The sequence below is a fragment of the Vigna angularis genome, chromosome 1 (genome assembly GCF_016808095.1).
Source record: "Vigna angularis cultivar LongXiaoDou No.4 chromosome 1, ASM1680809v1, whole genome shotgun sequence".
NCBI classification, from domain to species: Eukaryota; Viridiplantae; Streptophyta; class Magnoliopsida; order Fabales; family Fabaceae; genus Vigna; species Vigna angularis.
Genome location: NC_068970.1, coordinates 26,944,724 through 26,960,286, shown reverse-complemented (window position 1 = coordinate 26,960,286; position 15,563 = coordinate 26,944,724). Strand labels below are relative to the sequence as shown.

General features: G+C 29.4%; 1 protein-coding gene across 1 annotated transcript; it reads right to left on the bottom strand.

Annotated features, from left to right (window-relative positions):
- Positions 1-1,032: 1,032 nt before the first annotated feature.
- On the bottom strand, positions 1,033-5,572 carry LOC108339903 (cytochrome P450 71D10). Its single transcript, XM_017577133.2, has 2 exons — positions 4,688-5,572; positions 1,033-1,863 (listed from the first exon to the last, which is right to left on the bottom strand). The coding sequence occupies exons 1-2, from the start codon at positions 5,567-5,569 to the stop codon at positions 1,231-1,233; spliced, it is 1,515 nt and encodes a 504-aa protein (XP_017432622.2). The 5' UTR covers positions 5,570-5,572; the 3' UTR covers positions 1,033-1,230.
- Between the last annotated feature and the right edge of the window lie 9,991 nt (positions 5,573-15,563).

The window sequence follows — 15,563 nt, the reverse complement described above, 5'->3', positions numbered from 1 at the left end:
TTATTTTTATTTACTTCATTTGTTTAACGATAGTGTTCATAAATTGTCGTGGTTTGAAACTTTAGTGACAGTTTCCAAACAATCATTATTTTTATCAAACTTTTAACGATGACATATTCAACGACGGTTTGAAAGTCGTAGTAGAAAGGCTCATTTAACTGTGGAAAATGTTTTTTTAACAACTTTTTTTGACAACTTTTTTACAATCGCTTATGTGGTAGCTTGTGATTGGTCTGTTTCAAATATACGAACCAATAAAATAGTGACACATAGTCTATTGTCAAAAAATTGTTAAAAAAAGTTGTTAATATATCATGGTCTTTTAACTATAGTCAATAGCCTTTTCTATAGTAGTGTCTTTTTCATTTGATAGCCACTTCCTATCATCTTTGTCTAAGTCTCTTCTTCCCTTCCCTTCGTTCACCATGATTGGGGCCCTAGAACCAAAAAGTATGAAAATTTTCTTTGTAAAATGAAGTATTTTGGATTGAATGATATTGTATAGTATAAGGTATAGATAATGTTGTCTTCTTAAAACAACATTACATCCTAAATAAGATTATCATGTTAAGATAGCATAAAAAATGTTAATGATAGATAAACATACTTAAAACTTAAAATCAAGGTTCATTTAAGTAAGTAATATTATAATACTATCAATAGAGAACATAAATTACGTGTTATTTAGTAATTTCATTATATTTATCATACATGTCTTACATATTGAAATATTTTTTCATACATTCCGACTTGTTACCTTTATTTGAAATTGGATCCAGAAGATCTCAGTAAACAACATCTCAAAGTAAAATAATTTGTAAAAACACTGGAATAAAGAACCTCTCAATCCAATAAATTCATTATGAAAATTTTATTTATAGTTATACATATGGAACTTTTTTAAATACAAACAATTTATTATAAATAAACATGTCGGTTTAAATTTTGACTAAATATAAAAACACCACTTAAAACAAACACCTAAAAACCTAAAAACCAAAAGAAAAAAAATATTGTTAACAACAAAACTAGAATAGAAATATTATGTTTTGGATTACACATTTCTTAAAATATATTTCTTGAGTAAAGATTCTTTGAGAAACCTAAATATTTTACATTCATTTGACACTATTTTTACTTATTTTTTATTCTCTTCTTTCTTGAAACAATACAAAAGTTTACTGATTTCTCATTAGTTATTTCTTAAAAAAATACTAAAGGGCGGAAGTTTTACTGATTGGCAATCGTGGAAGGGTGATAATAAGGCATGGGAATTAAGCAAAGATCATTTGCTCTTCGAACAGTAAGGCCAAAGGACTCCGACATGTCGAATGTTTGGTGATTGGTTCCATATGGCAGCTTCCAAACAAAATGGTAAAGCAAATTGGCCAGTAACAGCAACATGTTAGGCACGGAAAATGCAGCTCCTGGACAAATTCTCCTTCCAGCCCCAAAAGGGATGTATTCAAAGTGCGTGCCACTGAAATCGTAAGAACTCTCAAGAAATCTCTCAGGCAGAAATCTCTCTGCTTCATTCCAATACATTGGATCTCTACCAATGGCCCAAGCATTGATAATGACCTTGCTCTTTGCAGGGATTTCATATCCATTGATCACACAAGCCTCAATGTTTTCTCTTGGAATTAACAATGCCTCTGGGGGATGCAGCCTCATTGTTTCTTTCATCACTGAATTTAAGTATTCACACTCTCCAAGTTCTGCTTCATCCACAAACCCTTTCTCATTGAACACCTTTCTCACCTCGCTCTGTGCCTTCTCCATTACCTCAGGATTTCTCATCAGTTCTGACATTGCCCATACTACAACTGCTGCCGGTGCTGCAGTCCCACCCACAAACATGTCCTGAAATTAATCAACCATTAATAGCTTTAGAAATCAATTATTTTTTCTTCTTCTTTTAATATGTCATTACTCTATTGGACATTTTAATTAAAGAATAAAAGGTACGAAAATTCAAAACTTTTTGTGATAGAACAGACCAGAAAAACTTGAATGTTAAATTCGTAGAATGATAATAGTTTCGTATTAAAATATGAATATTGAGTCTAAAATCTTAATGCAGAACTTTTATTTATTATTTATTTATGTATTTATGTATAGCTCCTTATAAATAAATAACTCAATCGGGTTTTGTTGCGTAGAAATCTATATAAGTAAAAATAATGGGTATAATTGTTCATAAAGTATAAAGATAAATGTCTACCCAAATAGAAATCGTATTAAAACTCAACGAACAATATCCAACATTCAATATAGGAGAGTATAAAACAAACCTCAAAGTAATAAATTTATATAGATCGATTTTTTTTTTAAAAAAAAAACATACCAGCGAATTCCAATAAATAAAAAGCTAAAACGACCATGTTTACACCAAAATCTTAAGCATAAAAAAGGAAATAAGAAAAAGCAATTAAACTCCAAACTCTATCAAAGATGTCAATAGATATACTGATAAAATTGTTATAAATTGGTCTTGCTGACGTGAGTGATTTAAATGGTGCTAGAAATATATGGTTTATACGACATTGTAATGTCTAAAGAAAAAAAAAAACAATATCCTAGGTTTTCATTAAAATCAAATCGATTCTATCAAATTAGGTTGATGTTATAAGGAATTAAATATTTTCTTTTTGTTTTATGAAACTAATTCAAGTAGACCTGTGACTTGTTTGTTTGGGAAGGAAAAAAACAAAAAGGACAGACAGAAGTTTCTCGAGAAGGAAATCAATCCAAAAATGTTTAGGGACCACTCTGACATTTTTGTCTATTGGTAAAAATATTTTTTATTTTCATAAACTCTAATTCTTTATATATGGTTGAGTAAGTCCTTGTGTTATAACACTAAAGAAATTAGTGTTAATTAAAAGTTTATGTAAATAAGTAAAATTAAAGTTAATTAACTAATATTTTTTTGTGAACCTTGTGTGTGATTCTAAAACTACAGACATGAATTCGTTTGCATCAAATTTTGAAGATAAATTAAGTTGATACTTTTTTTTCACTAACTTTTAAATTAATTTTTTAATTAAATCAGTTTGTCAAGTCGAAAATAAGGTGTTTTTATTTTAAAATTTATTTAATTTAACATGTTAGTTTAAGAAAAGAGTTCTTCGAATGTTTCAAAAGAATAAAATACAAAAAAATATATATAAAAAAAGAAAAAATTGTGGTGAATGAAATAGATGAGTGTAAATAAAGAATATAAACGTGGTTGAAAATAAGAGTGTAAATGAAGATAAGAAAAAAAGTATAAATAAAAGAAATCCATATGGATAAAAGATATGAGTGTGGATGAAAAGACCACACAAATAAAAAAAATGAATATAAAAATATTTATATAAAAAATTGGAGAGAAAAAGTGTGAATAAAGAATATAAATGTGGTTGAAAAAAAAGAGTGTAAATGAAGATAAGGAAAAAAGTACAAATGAAAAAATGTATATGAATAAAAAAAGATAAGCATGATTGAAAAAACCACATAAATAAGAAAATGAATATAAAAAATTGGAGAGAAAAAGCGTGAAATACGACATTTATCATCTTAAAATTTAAATTTTTAGATTAAAATTTATACATTACCATACTCACATATTCAAACGTTAATTTGGTTAATCCTAAGATAAATAATATAAGATTAATACAGTCAATTGAATCACTTTACAAATACCTATCATTAAACGACCTATATAATCTAACATTAATACAAAATATTATTTATAAAAAAAAGTTAAGAGAATTTTATGCATTTTAACACTTTTTTTAAATAATCTTTTGTGCTGTATTAGAGTCACTTAAATAAACTTTATTATACCATTCCACATTAAGTAACCTTTATTAACATGAGGTTAATCAACGCTAATACTAAAATAAATATTTATTTATTAAAAGAGGTTAAAAATCATTTTTAACTTTATTTCTAAAACAATTAATCTTATGTGTGATGTTCAAAGTCCTTTAGCTAGTTGAGCCTAATAATGTTACAATTTAATCTACACTAATATTTGAAAAGTTAATTTTGTGTTTCTTTTATAATGTAAATATCTTACATACAAATCTTGTTGTGTTTCGTATATAAATAATGATTCTTCTCTCATTTTCCTTTTAATTTTAAGAGAAAAATGTTTTCTATTATATGTTTTCGTATTCCAATTTATTAAGAGATTATTTGAGGTTTTCCTCAAATGATTTGAAATTATTTCATCATGAATATATTCAGCATATGTAGGTCTCATAATTCATTGTTTAGAAATAATATTTTAATAAGTTGTTACTTCGAATTTTTATACATTAAACTATATCCATGCAGAGTTTTTTCGTTCTGTAGAATAAATTTTCAGGGTTATCTGATTTATACTTTGATTATATATATATATATATATATATATATATATATATATATATATATATATATATATATATATATATATATTATTGTGAATTTTATATTTAGTCTTTGAAAAAAAAAATTTATTTCATTTTTATTATTATATTGAATACTTTAAGTGATTTAAAAATGTTTTTAGTTTTTATTATTTTTCATGCCAATTTGTAATGAAAAAGAAGAAAAAAAAAATGGGTTGGGACCAATTATAAAATTTCTAATTTTGTCAGAGACATAAACATGTGTGTTTGTTTTTCTGAATTATAAAAGAAAATAGCATACTGACCCAGATGACAGCTTTAATGTTGTTGTGAGTCAAGGGAATTTCCAGGTCATTTCTTTTTTGTGTTTTGAGAAGAACGCCAATGAAATCCTCTTGCATCTCCTTCTGGCTGTGGGTATTTTTTTCCATGTGATCCATCACCATATTTTCTATGATCTTGTCATTCTCTCTCTGCGCTCTTTCAAGTTTAGTTTTGATTCCTGTAAGAAAAGGAAGCACTGTGATTGAAGGGTAGAAATCAGCAATGGAGAAGCCTCCCAACAGCTGCAACATTTGCTCCATGGCTGATATGAACGCTTCTTGGTCTTTGCACCTTTTGCCATTTGATGCTCTGGCAATTATTACATTCATCACCGACTCAATTTCCTTGCTGAGGTTCAAAATTGATCCTTCATTGGCACACACCTTTCTAACTAGATTAGCCACCTCTTCTTCTCTTACGAACCTCAGTGATTGAACATGCTTTGCATGTAGCAACTCTGAAATGCAAATCTTTTTAAGTTGTCTCCAAGTTTTTCCATAAGGAGAAAAGGCTATATCGCTGCTATCATAAACAAAGAATTTTGAAGCAATAAGATGAGGCCTGTTGGCAAAGATGGCATCATGAGTTTTCAAAACCTCTTTGGCAATATCTGCTGAAGAGACTATTATGTGTGATTTTTGACCAAGTTGCAGGTGCATCAATGGTCCAAATTGGTTAGCCAAGTTTCTCAGAGTTTGATGGGGAAGTGCCCCAACAAATTGGTGAATGTTGCCAAGAAGAGGCAGCTTCCATGGTCCAGGTGGCAAGTTTTTGAGGGACTTTTGAGGATTTGAAAGCCTCTGAATGAAGAACAATATGGAGGCAAAGGTGAAGAGGAGAGAGAAGGGAATGAGAAGCTCCATGATGAGAAATGAAAAGTAGTACAAACATGTGCAAATGGTAGAATTATAAATAGAAAAATATCACTTGACACACAAATTTTTTACATTTGATACTATTTTTTCTTATTTTTTACATATGACACCACTTTTTCTTATTTTTTATTATTATTTTTTAAAAAAATACAAAACTTTATATTTTCAAGATTATTTTATCTTTATAGTACTGCACGTCAAATAAATGTAAAACGTGTGATGATATTATTATTCTTATACATAAGTGAGGAAAAAATTAGTTTCAGACAATTGCACATGACACTCTTTGTTTATTCTCTCATTATAAAGATAACATGTTAAAATGTAGTTTTCTCAACCTACCATTTTCCACTCCTAAAAAACATGTCAAAATGTGGGCTTATCCACAGACCATTATCCATATTCACAAGTGACTTACGTGTTCTTCTTTTCTATTATTATAAATGATTAATTTAATTTTAATAAAAATAATTAAATTTAAATAAATAATGATTTAAAAAGATAAAATAGTAAAATAATTATTTTGATTCAAAAATAATTAAGTTTAAATTAATGATCAATTGGAAAGTAAAAATAAAATCTAATTATTTTAATTAAAAATGAAAATTACTTTAAAATAAAATTAGAAGAAAAAAAAGTGTAAAAAATCATACATATTTATCAACAAACACAAAAAGCAGTTTTTTCTATAATTATAAAATAGAAATATATAATTCTCAAATTCATATAATGTCATTATATAATATAAAAATGTCATCATGATGAAATAATTATTACATCAAATTATACCGACTTGAAACTATCATGATTGTCATCATAATTATAACGGTAAAGAAAGCGGTGTCATCATAATTGTAAAAAAAAGTGTACTAAACGAAATTCATCGTGTTTTTTAAATGAATGTAACTTTCTCAACCCTTATATCATATAAGTCTGTAAAGGAAACGTGGTGCACGATGAAATTGGAAGATTAAATTTTAAATTTTGAATTATGGATTACTACTTAACTACTACATTTTTTTTATGGAATGAAATATGTAACACCTTGAGTATTAAAAAATATATTATACTTATAAGATAAATGGTCAAAGAATATAAATTTTTTTTACATCATGTCATCTCAATATCATTTTGACATCTTAAGGACTCTTTTATACTATATCGAATCAGAATGTATTATCATGCTCAAGATCATTTCGGATACACAACCTGAAGCCGTTTCAATCTATAATTTCAATATCGACTCAAATTATTGATTATTTCATACAATTTTGGATTATGTTTAGATGATCAAGATCTCTTTAGTCGACACCATACTATGTTGACAAGACATTACAAAAGTATAGATGAATTGTAATTAATTAAGGTTAATAATTAACTCACATTATTGATTACCTCATACAATTTTGGATTATGTTTAGATGATCAAAATCTCTTGGAAACACTATACTATGTTACACCAAGACATTACAAAAGTATAGGTGAATTGTAATTAATTAAGGTTAACAATTAAAGTACATTACCAAGGCATTAAGAAAATTAATCAAGGTGATTATCTATGTGGACCAAGCCGAATCAGGTAAAAGCCCATAAACATGGTATAAAAAGCATCATTAATGAGGTAAGTTAATTACGTTTATTATTACAATATTTATTGCTTGCTGACATATATCCCTAACTTAAGTGTCAAATGTCTTTTAAGAAATACCCTAGCTTAGACTAAGATGACATATAAACCTAGGAGCATCTCGAATTGAAGGTTGAGGAATTGAGAAAGAGCTTCTTGTGGAGTGTTCATGACGTCATGCTAATATATGCAACAACATTTAATATATAAAGCATTATAAGAAATATACTTATAATGTCCTTAAAATCTCTAAAGCAATTCAAAAACCAAATGTATACATTAAAGTTTCTCGAAGATATAATAATTTGAAATGCAATGGGAGTATCTTAAAGCATCTATAGATGTATTTAAAATACTAAAAACTTTAGCCGCATCTCTTTAATAGTTTAATTGCTGCCCAACATCCTCTCCTACAACCCCATCTACCACATATACTATACGATCATAGCATATGGTTAAACCACAAACCAACAACCAAAAGAAGGGTAAGCTAATGTAAATAAAATTATTCATAATCAATTAAAATAAACAACATATACTCAATTATTCTAATTAAGCAAAATCAGATGATAACATAAAATTCAACATTTAATCCATCACACAAACTCATACACCACTAACATTTCAGGTCTACTTCCGGAAGGCATATTTATTGAGTAGACTCAGAGATAATGCACCTATCACGTCCCACCCTTGCCTCACAAAGGTTATAGCTATATATCTCAAGGTTGGTCAATCCCCCTTCCATAGAGCATGACAGGGTAAATTTTATATTTGTAAGTTTGATCAACCACCAAAATTCAAAATATAGAGCCTCCTTCAACTTTTACAACTAGACATCTTCCTCTATTAGAGTAGGAATCTAGAAGAGTTAGGATAATCTCCTCAAATCCCCCTAATACACTACTTAAAACAAGATCAATGTAATATTTCCTCCTTTGAAATCTCTATATTATCCCCAATCCATACAATCAAATATAACAAAATCCTTAACATATTTTCATAACATACAATTCATATAATACATTTAAATTTTCAATCATCACTTAAACTTAATTTAAACATGTCATAGATATGAAAGTTACCTCAGAATCAATCACATTATTTATTTCAATTGAAATATTAATAATTCGTTATTTATTTTCTTTTGTATTCACATAATATTCAATGTCAATATTTCCATTAAGTATATCAAAATTGCGAAATATATTTCCATATGTCTAAGACTACTGTCAAAATTTCAGCTCGATCCAATGGTTAACAAAACAAAAATCACAATTTTCTCGAGATGACACGAAAAAGAAAAACATGTACTTGCCCATTGAGAGTTTAGCTTGCATAGCGAGCAAGCCTCCCCTACCTCTCTTACAAACCCAAATTTGACACTCGATGAATGAGTTGTTGGTTCGCTCGTCTAGCAAGTTTGCATGAACCAGATGCAAAATTTTACAAAATAGACAATACTCTTAACCTTAATAGAATGTTTTTCTCCTATATATGAGCCAAAACAAAACCAATTTGCTTAAAATGACTCATTGGAGCTAAAAGTGCCACTTTATAGTACCAGTCCCAAAAATCAATACTCTAAGACTAAATTTACAATTTTAAAACCCCAACTTAACCTATTCACATAGTTTTCTAATTCAACCTAATCCACAATTGAAATTACACCAATTCAATAATTAATCCACAAAGTAATAACAATAAGACAATAGAAATCAACATGAAAAAAAGTATGAATTAGCTCCCTTTACCTTAGAGGACAAACCCTTCACAAAGACTCCACACAAGACACAGATCCTCAATCAATTCTAACTACATTAATGATCTTATACCTTTATGACTAGAAAAAAAAGTAGAGAAACACCTAGATCTACCCAAAGACACATTCAATCCTTTAACAAGGCACATGCAAGCAAAACAAGAATTGGATCAAGACAAGAGTCAAAAGAAAACTTACTTTATTGACAAAACTAATCAGGTAGACATTTAGCTCTTGACACCAAGAGTCCTAGGATATGCTCAGATATTTAAAACATGAAAGAGAAAGTTAAAATCTTCGAAGGTAGATAGATTTAAGAGGAAAAATTTCTTGAGATGAAGGTTTTTATGAAATGAAGCTCATTTAAAGGAACTTATGTTTATAACTTCGACTTTTTAATAACAAAATATACGAGAGTCATTTATAAAGTGATTTTATAAGATTTCACAAAAGACTAAAGTTTTGTAGAGATTAATTTTAGATGGATAAAAAAATGAAAAGTTTACAAATAAATATAAACATTATTATCTTTTTATTATACGAGAAATTATATCATTTTAAGATTATTATTTTTCTTAATTTTTCTAGAATCATGAAGTTTGAAGTTATCTATTCTAGATATAGATTATATAATTGAGAATTTCAAAGTTAAAAGATGAATAAATTTGTTTAATCAAATTCTTAATCTTTCTTAGATTATTTTTCTCTTCTTCCATTTGATTTCCTTTTTTAAAAGAGAGAGAGACATTGTCACTGTAAATGATAGAGGACTATCTCTTGAACATATATGAGAAGAAGTACCAAAAGTTGATGTAAACAGTTTTTAGACATATTATATGCATTTATATTCTTTAATAGAGGATTCTCTTGGTTCTTGGATTAGAAAGTTAATTCTTATCAAAGATTAACATCTTTGTGGTGAATCTTCGCTTGACTTATTAATCAGCTATATTGTGGCGTCCCTATCCATGTCTTATTCCGTATTCTTCTTTACTTTTTTTTGTTGTGTCTCTTAAGGATTCAAATTCAGAAGCGATTGTGCCCTTTTCTAGATAGGATCCTATCATCTAGTATCTATAGCAAGGTTCTAGTTTGAATATTCTCTTTCATCTTATTTTCTATCATATTAAAAAATCCTAACATATCTTGAATGCTTATGTTTTATGCTTTGTTTTGAAATTTTGGTTGGTTCATTGCTCTTAGAATTTTATAAGGAGTAAAACTTTAATATTTTACCTAATTCCATGAACTTTTTTTATTTTTTCATGTTTAAATTGTGCATTTCTACATTTAATTTGTGGAAATTATCTATTTTTTGTTTTTCTGTTAATTATGTTGAGATTGGTATCGTGCAACGGAACGTTTAAAGAGCGTGATAAACGGTCGATAACCAAGATGGAAGGGGTGAAGTGGTTCTTTTAAAATTATGATTTTCTTTCTAGCTCGTTTCATATTATTTGTACCTTCATGAGTGACTTTGAGGACTTCCCACATTTCTTGTGTTGTCTCAAACTGAAATTCTATAAAACTCATCAAGAACAACGACAAAAGATATTATATTACGAGCTTTAATATCAAACTGAGTTCTTCTATTTTCCTCAGCAATCTAGTTCAAATAAGGTTTTTCTTGTTCAACACCATCAACAGTTCTTATTGGAATAAAAGGAACATTTTCAACTGCTTCCCAAATGCCTTTTGTCAACACTCAATTTTGTCCGGATCGACTAAATAATAGGTCCCTTTTTATTTTTATTTTAGTATATTTTATTTAGTTTGAAGAAAAGAAAATGAATGAATGAAAAAAGAAAAAAAGTAAAAGAAAAAAGAAAAAAAAAAGAAAAAAAGGAAAAAAGGGAAAAAAAAGAAAAAAAGAAAAAGAAAAGAAAAGAGAAAGAGAAAACGAAAAAAGAAAGAAAGGAGAAAAGAAAAACAAAAAAAGGAGAAAACGAGAAAAAAGAAGAAGAAAAAGATTACTAAAAAATGAATGAAAAGGTGTTGGCTACACCATCATCATTTACACCCATTTTACTCCCTCTATTGATTTACAGTTCAGATTTTTCAAATCTTTTACGTTATCTCCCATTTTTGGATGGAGATCTTTGCTTAGTGACCTACACTATCTTTGGCTTTTTACCACAAGTGGAAATGCCTTGCTTGGCGGTGAGGAGCAGGAGAAAGGGAATAGGGTGGCTGGATGGCAATGCGAGTGGTAGGTGTAAGATCCTTGAAAATATTTGTAAGTTAAATACTAAAAAAAAAAAAAGTGAATAGTAAATTGTGAATAGTAAAAAGTAAATAGTAAAAAAAAAATATTTTTGGAAAGGATAAGTGTTCCACGTAGCTTTGAGATCAGAATTTATCAAATTGCAAATAAAAAATTATTTTTGTAATAGTAAAATGAATAAAAAAATGAATAGTTAAAATGAATAGTAAAAAATGAATAGTAAATTTTTTTGCTATAAATAGCCAAGGGGGGGGGGGGGGGGGGGGGAGGCTGAAAATTTACACTAAAGAACTTAGAAAATTTTTGAGAGAAGAGAGTTGGAAGAATTTCAAATTTGCTAAGGGGATATTCTGGAAGTTTTCAGAGGGCGAGGGGATTAAGTCTGTAATAGAGGTAAGGGGAGCTAACTTTGAGTATTTCCTTTTGTATTATCTTGAGTCTTGAATATGCTATATTTTTCTTTTTCTGATCTTATATCTTGAATATGGAGTATTTTGTTTCTGTATGATCTTAAATTTTAAATGAGAGTATGCTTTTGTGTTGATATCCAAGTGTGATAGTTGTAAAATGTGATGTTGATTATGTTATGCCACTTGTATGTTATTAGTTGTTTATTTTTGTATTTTGGAAGGATTAGAAATTGCCTAACCGGCTCTGCCAGATTCAATTTCTTGTTTCCCCAAACATTCTATTGTTTTCCTTATTTATTTTTATTGTATTTTGGAAGGATTAGAAATTGTCTAACCGGCCCTACCAGATTCAATTTCTTGTTTCCCCAAACATTCTATTGTTTTCCTTATTTATTTTTATTGTATTTTGGAAGGATTAGAAATTGTCTAACCGGCTCTGCCAGATTCAATTTCTTATTTCCCCAAGCTATTTATTGCTTTACTTATTTATTTTATTGCATTTTTGGAAGGATTAGAAGTTGTCTAACCGGCTCTGCCAGATTCAACTTCTTATTTCCCCAGACATGTATTGGTCTTGTTATTTAATTATATTGTATTTTTGGATGGATTAGAAGTTGTCTAACCGGCTCTGCCAGATTCAACTTCTTGTTTCCCCATGAATTTTTATATTAAGATTATTCTTATGATTGTCAAATATTGTATTCTTCTATGACCATTTATAGTAATATTTTATTATTGTTAATTGTTTATAATTATCTTGTATGAATTCTATCATGAATGAGTTTCTTGGCTGAAATTGATCTTGTTGGAAGGTCTGGAGTAAGGATTCTGTAATAACTTGTATATGAGTATTAAATAGATGTAGTGATACTATTTGAGGTTGTTGTAAGAGGAAGTAAAAATATTAAAATTAGGCATTTTAGATTTAGAGCATGAGAGAACAAAGTAGATAATTTAAATAAATAAATTGTTAATTATTGAAGGCCTCCCTTTGTTGGTAGGATAGAGGAACCTTAAAAACCTGAGTTGGCACATCCCTTATCATAGAGCAGCCCTGGCCTGGTCCAGTCAATTGTGACTAGTCATATGTGTTGGCGTCGAAGGTGAGTTTGATGCGTTCAGACATCTGGGTCCTCTCCGGTGACCAATTGGGGTAAAGAAAGATCTCTAATAGGATGAAAATAAAATAAAATAAGTCAATTGGAGATGCATAAAGTTATCATGGTAAAAACTTCATATATATTTTTTTTGTCGTTACATTGAGCTCAGACTTTAATACATAGTTGCTAAGATATGATGAAATGTTTTGGCTGATCTATGAATCTTTGATTGGTGAAAATATGTTGAGTTATACTCGTTATGGTCAAAAATGAGTTTATAATATGAAGTATGATATCTGGCAATATGTTTAATTTATTGACACCAAAATAGGTTATTGTCAAATTATGATTAGAGAATGAATATGATTGAGTTATGTGGAGAAGAGGTTATGAATTGTTGATTTAATGAAATGTTGGAGTGGATAAGAGGGTATGAAATGTTGATTTGATGAAATGTTGGAGTGGATATAAGAAATTATTGCTTATGAAATGATGTTTCCTACGGGAAGTAGTATGTTCAGTTATACTATGAGAGCTTGATATGAGCAAAGCAACATCTGAGGTTTATGAAAGCAGGCAGCAAGTGGTCTGACCATAAGGCTTTGACATAAATATGTGGTTCATAAGTTTTATAGAAGCAGGCAGAGAGAGGTCTGACCATAAGGCTTCAGAGAGTAATACATAGTATACAGGTGAGGCTTAAGGAAGCAGGCAGAGAGCGGTCTGACCATAAGGCTTCGTGAGTAAGCATGGTAAAATTGTAAGGTTTATGAAATTGAGGAAGTTGATTTTGATAATGATGAATTAATGACATCGGGGTAATGATATTTTAGTAATTGTAGAAATACATGATTGAACTATTCTTATTACAAGTTTAATGATTGATATGATATGGTTGGTTTACCCTTATTTGTTTGTTTTATGATCATATAACTCATGTTATATGTGATTAGATAATGTTGCAAATGCGGTTGAAAAAGCTTAGAGATGAGAGAGATGCGGGGAAAAACTTTCAGGGATTTTTGTAAAAAGAATAAATTTGTATTGGGAAGATTATGTTGTGTAAAATTTATAAGTTGAAATTTCAATGATGAAGACTATATTGTTTAAAGTTTGTAAGTTTGGTATTGTACTTTGGAGTAATTGAAATAAAGTTTGATTGTTTATATGAGATATCAAATTAATTTAGTCTCTACTATCAGTAATACCCTTTAAAATATTTGGGTGTTACAGTAGGTGCCCTCTGACCTTAGCATCTGCAAAGAAAAAAATTGGAACCATCCATTCCTCCGGTCACTCAACAGATCCATCTATTTATAAAAAACACCAATTCCTCCATCAATCACTTACTTCCTAACCTCCATCACTTAACCATCACGGCTTGATCATTCTTGATGTCCTCAATTCTAACACGAACCCTCATTTTTTTTTGCATAAAAGGACAAAGGAAAGCTAGCCACAAGGGGGAGCTCTCAGAGTTTAACAACAGAGAACGGAGCTCCAAGAGATATATCATCATCCCAACAAACTGAAACCCTAGTTTGCTTCAGCTCTTCTGATTCCTCCATTCTCTGTCAACACAGACACCAACCATTATTTTGCATCATTTACCCTGCAACGATTCATCACTTGCAGCATAGAGAAAGCACAATGTCAGAGAGCTAAGAAGAAAAAAAGAGCGTGCAAGAAATTATAAGGAGGAGAAGATATAAGCGCAAGAGGTAAGCTCCTAGTCTAAAAAGCTTCATTATTCACATGCTTAAATGTTTGTGTTCTTAGGTTGTAGATTGTTGTCATTTTGCTTGTATTGGGTGATATATGTTTCTGGTTTGATTCTATGTCCTCGTCTGCCGTATCCATATCTATATCTCCTTCCTGTTGCTGATGAAAAATACCACACCATCAGCATTTGTACTCCTTGACCTTTACTTAGCCTTTTCCCCAACTCCCATCTGGATACCTTCAGAGTGCCCAAATATTTACTAGTAAGCCAGCACTAGTGCAAAAATAGCGTATAACGTCACGCGTTCAACGTCAAACCACTCAATAACCAACCTTAAAAATGACCGGTGACATTTTTGTAAATAAATGCAATTATTAAACGTTGTTTAGAATTGTAATTCGACGTAAAATGATATAAAACGTCGAATACCCCAACATTAGTCGTCAAAAGGTTAGTGAATGAAATAAAAATTTGAGCGGGAGATTGAAAATTCATTCATTTTATCTTAGCGCGCGAGACCCTCTTCTCTGCTCAAACTTTTCTCGATAGAAGTTTGATGACCATCACATGTAATCTTTCTTTCATTTGATACAAATGCATGTTAATTTACTACTTTAGGTATGATTTTCGTTTGTTTTGACCGATTATTTTCGTGTTCTTGTCCTTCATAGACGCATTCTGTTTTCTCTCTCACTTGTGGCAACACTTTAATCTGATGAACCAAGTTTAGTTTTCGTTTTCGTTTTCAAAAAATTATTTGTTGAACTTGTTTGTTGTTGTTTGATTGAACTTGTTTGTTGTTGTTTGATTGAACTTGTTTGTTATTTGTCATTGTTGTTTGTTGTTGATATTATATTACACGTTCATAGTTCATGTTTTACAAAATACTAAAAGTTAAATTTTGTTGTTTTTATGCTTTTGAGCTATCGTAAAGATGTAAAAAAGGATCACAATTAATTAGAAAAAATAAAAAAAATTGATTAACGTTGTTTATTGATAGAATTTGACGTTAAATTTAGCGTCGAATTTCCGATATGACGTCGTTCTCGAATTCGACGTGAAAGACCCAAAATATTTGACGTGAAAGACCCAAATTATTCGACGTGAAAGACCCAAATTATTCGACGTTGTAAGCT

Coding starts and splice junctions, on each gene's coding strand:
- LOC108339903 (XM_017577133.2), bottom strand. CDS start 5,569: ATGGAGCTTCTCATTCCCTTCTCTCTCCTCTTCACCTTTGCCTCCATA. Junction 1,864..4,687: donor ACATTAAAGCTGTCATCTGG/GTCAGTATGCTA, acceptor GATTAATTTCAG/GACATGTTTGTGGGTGGGAC.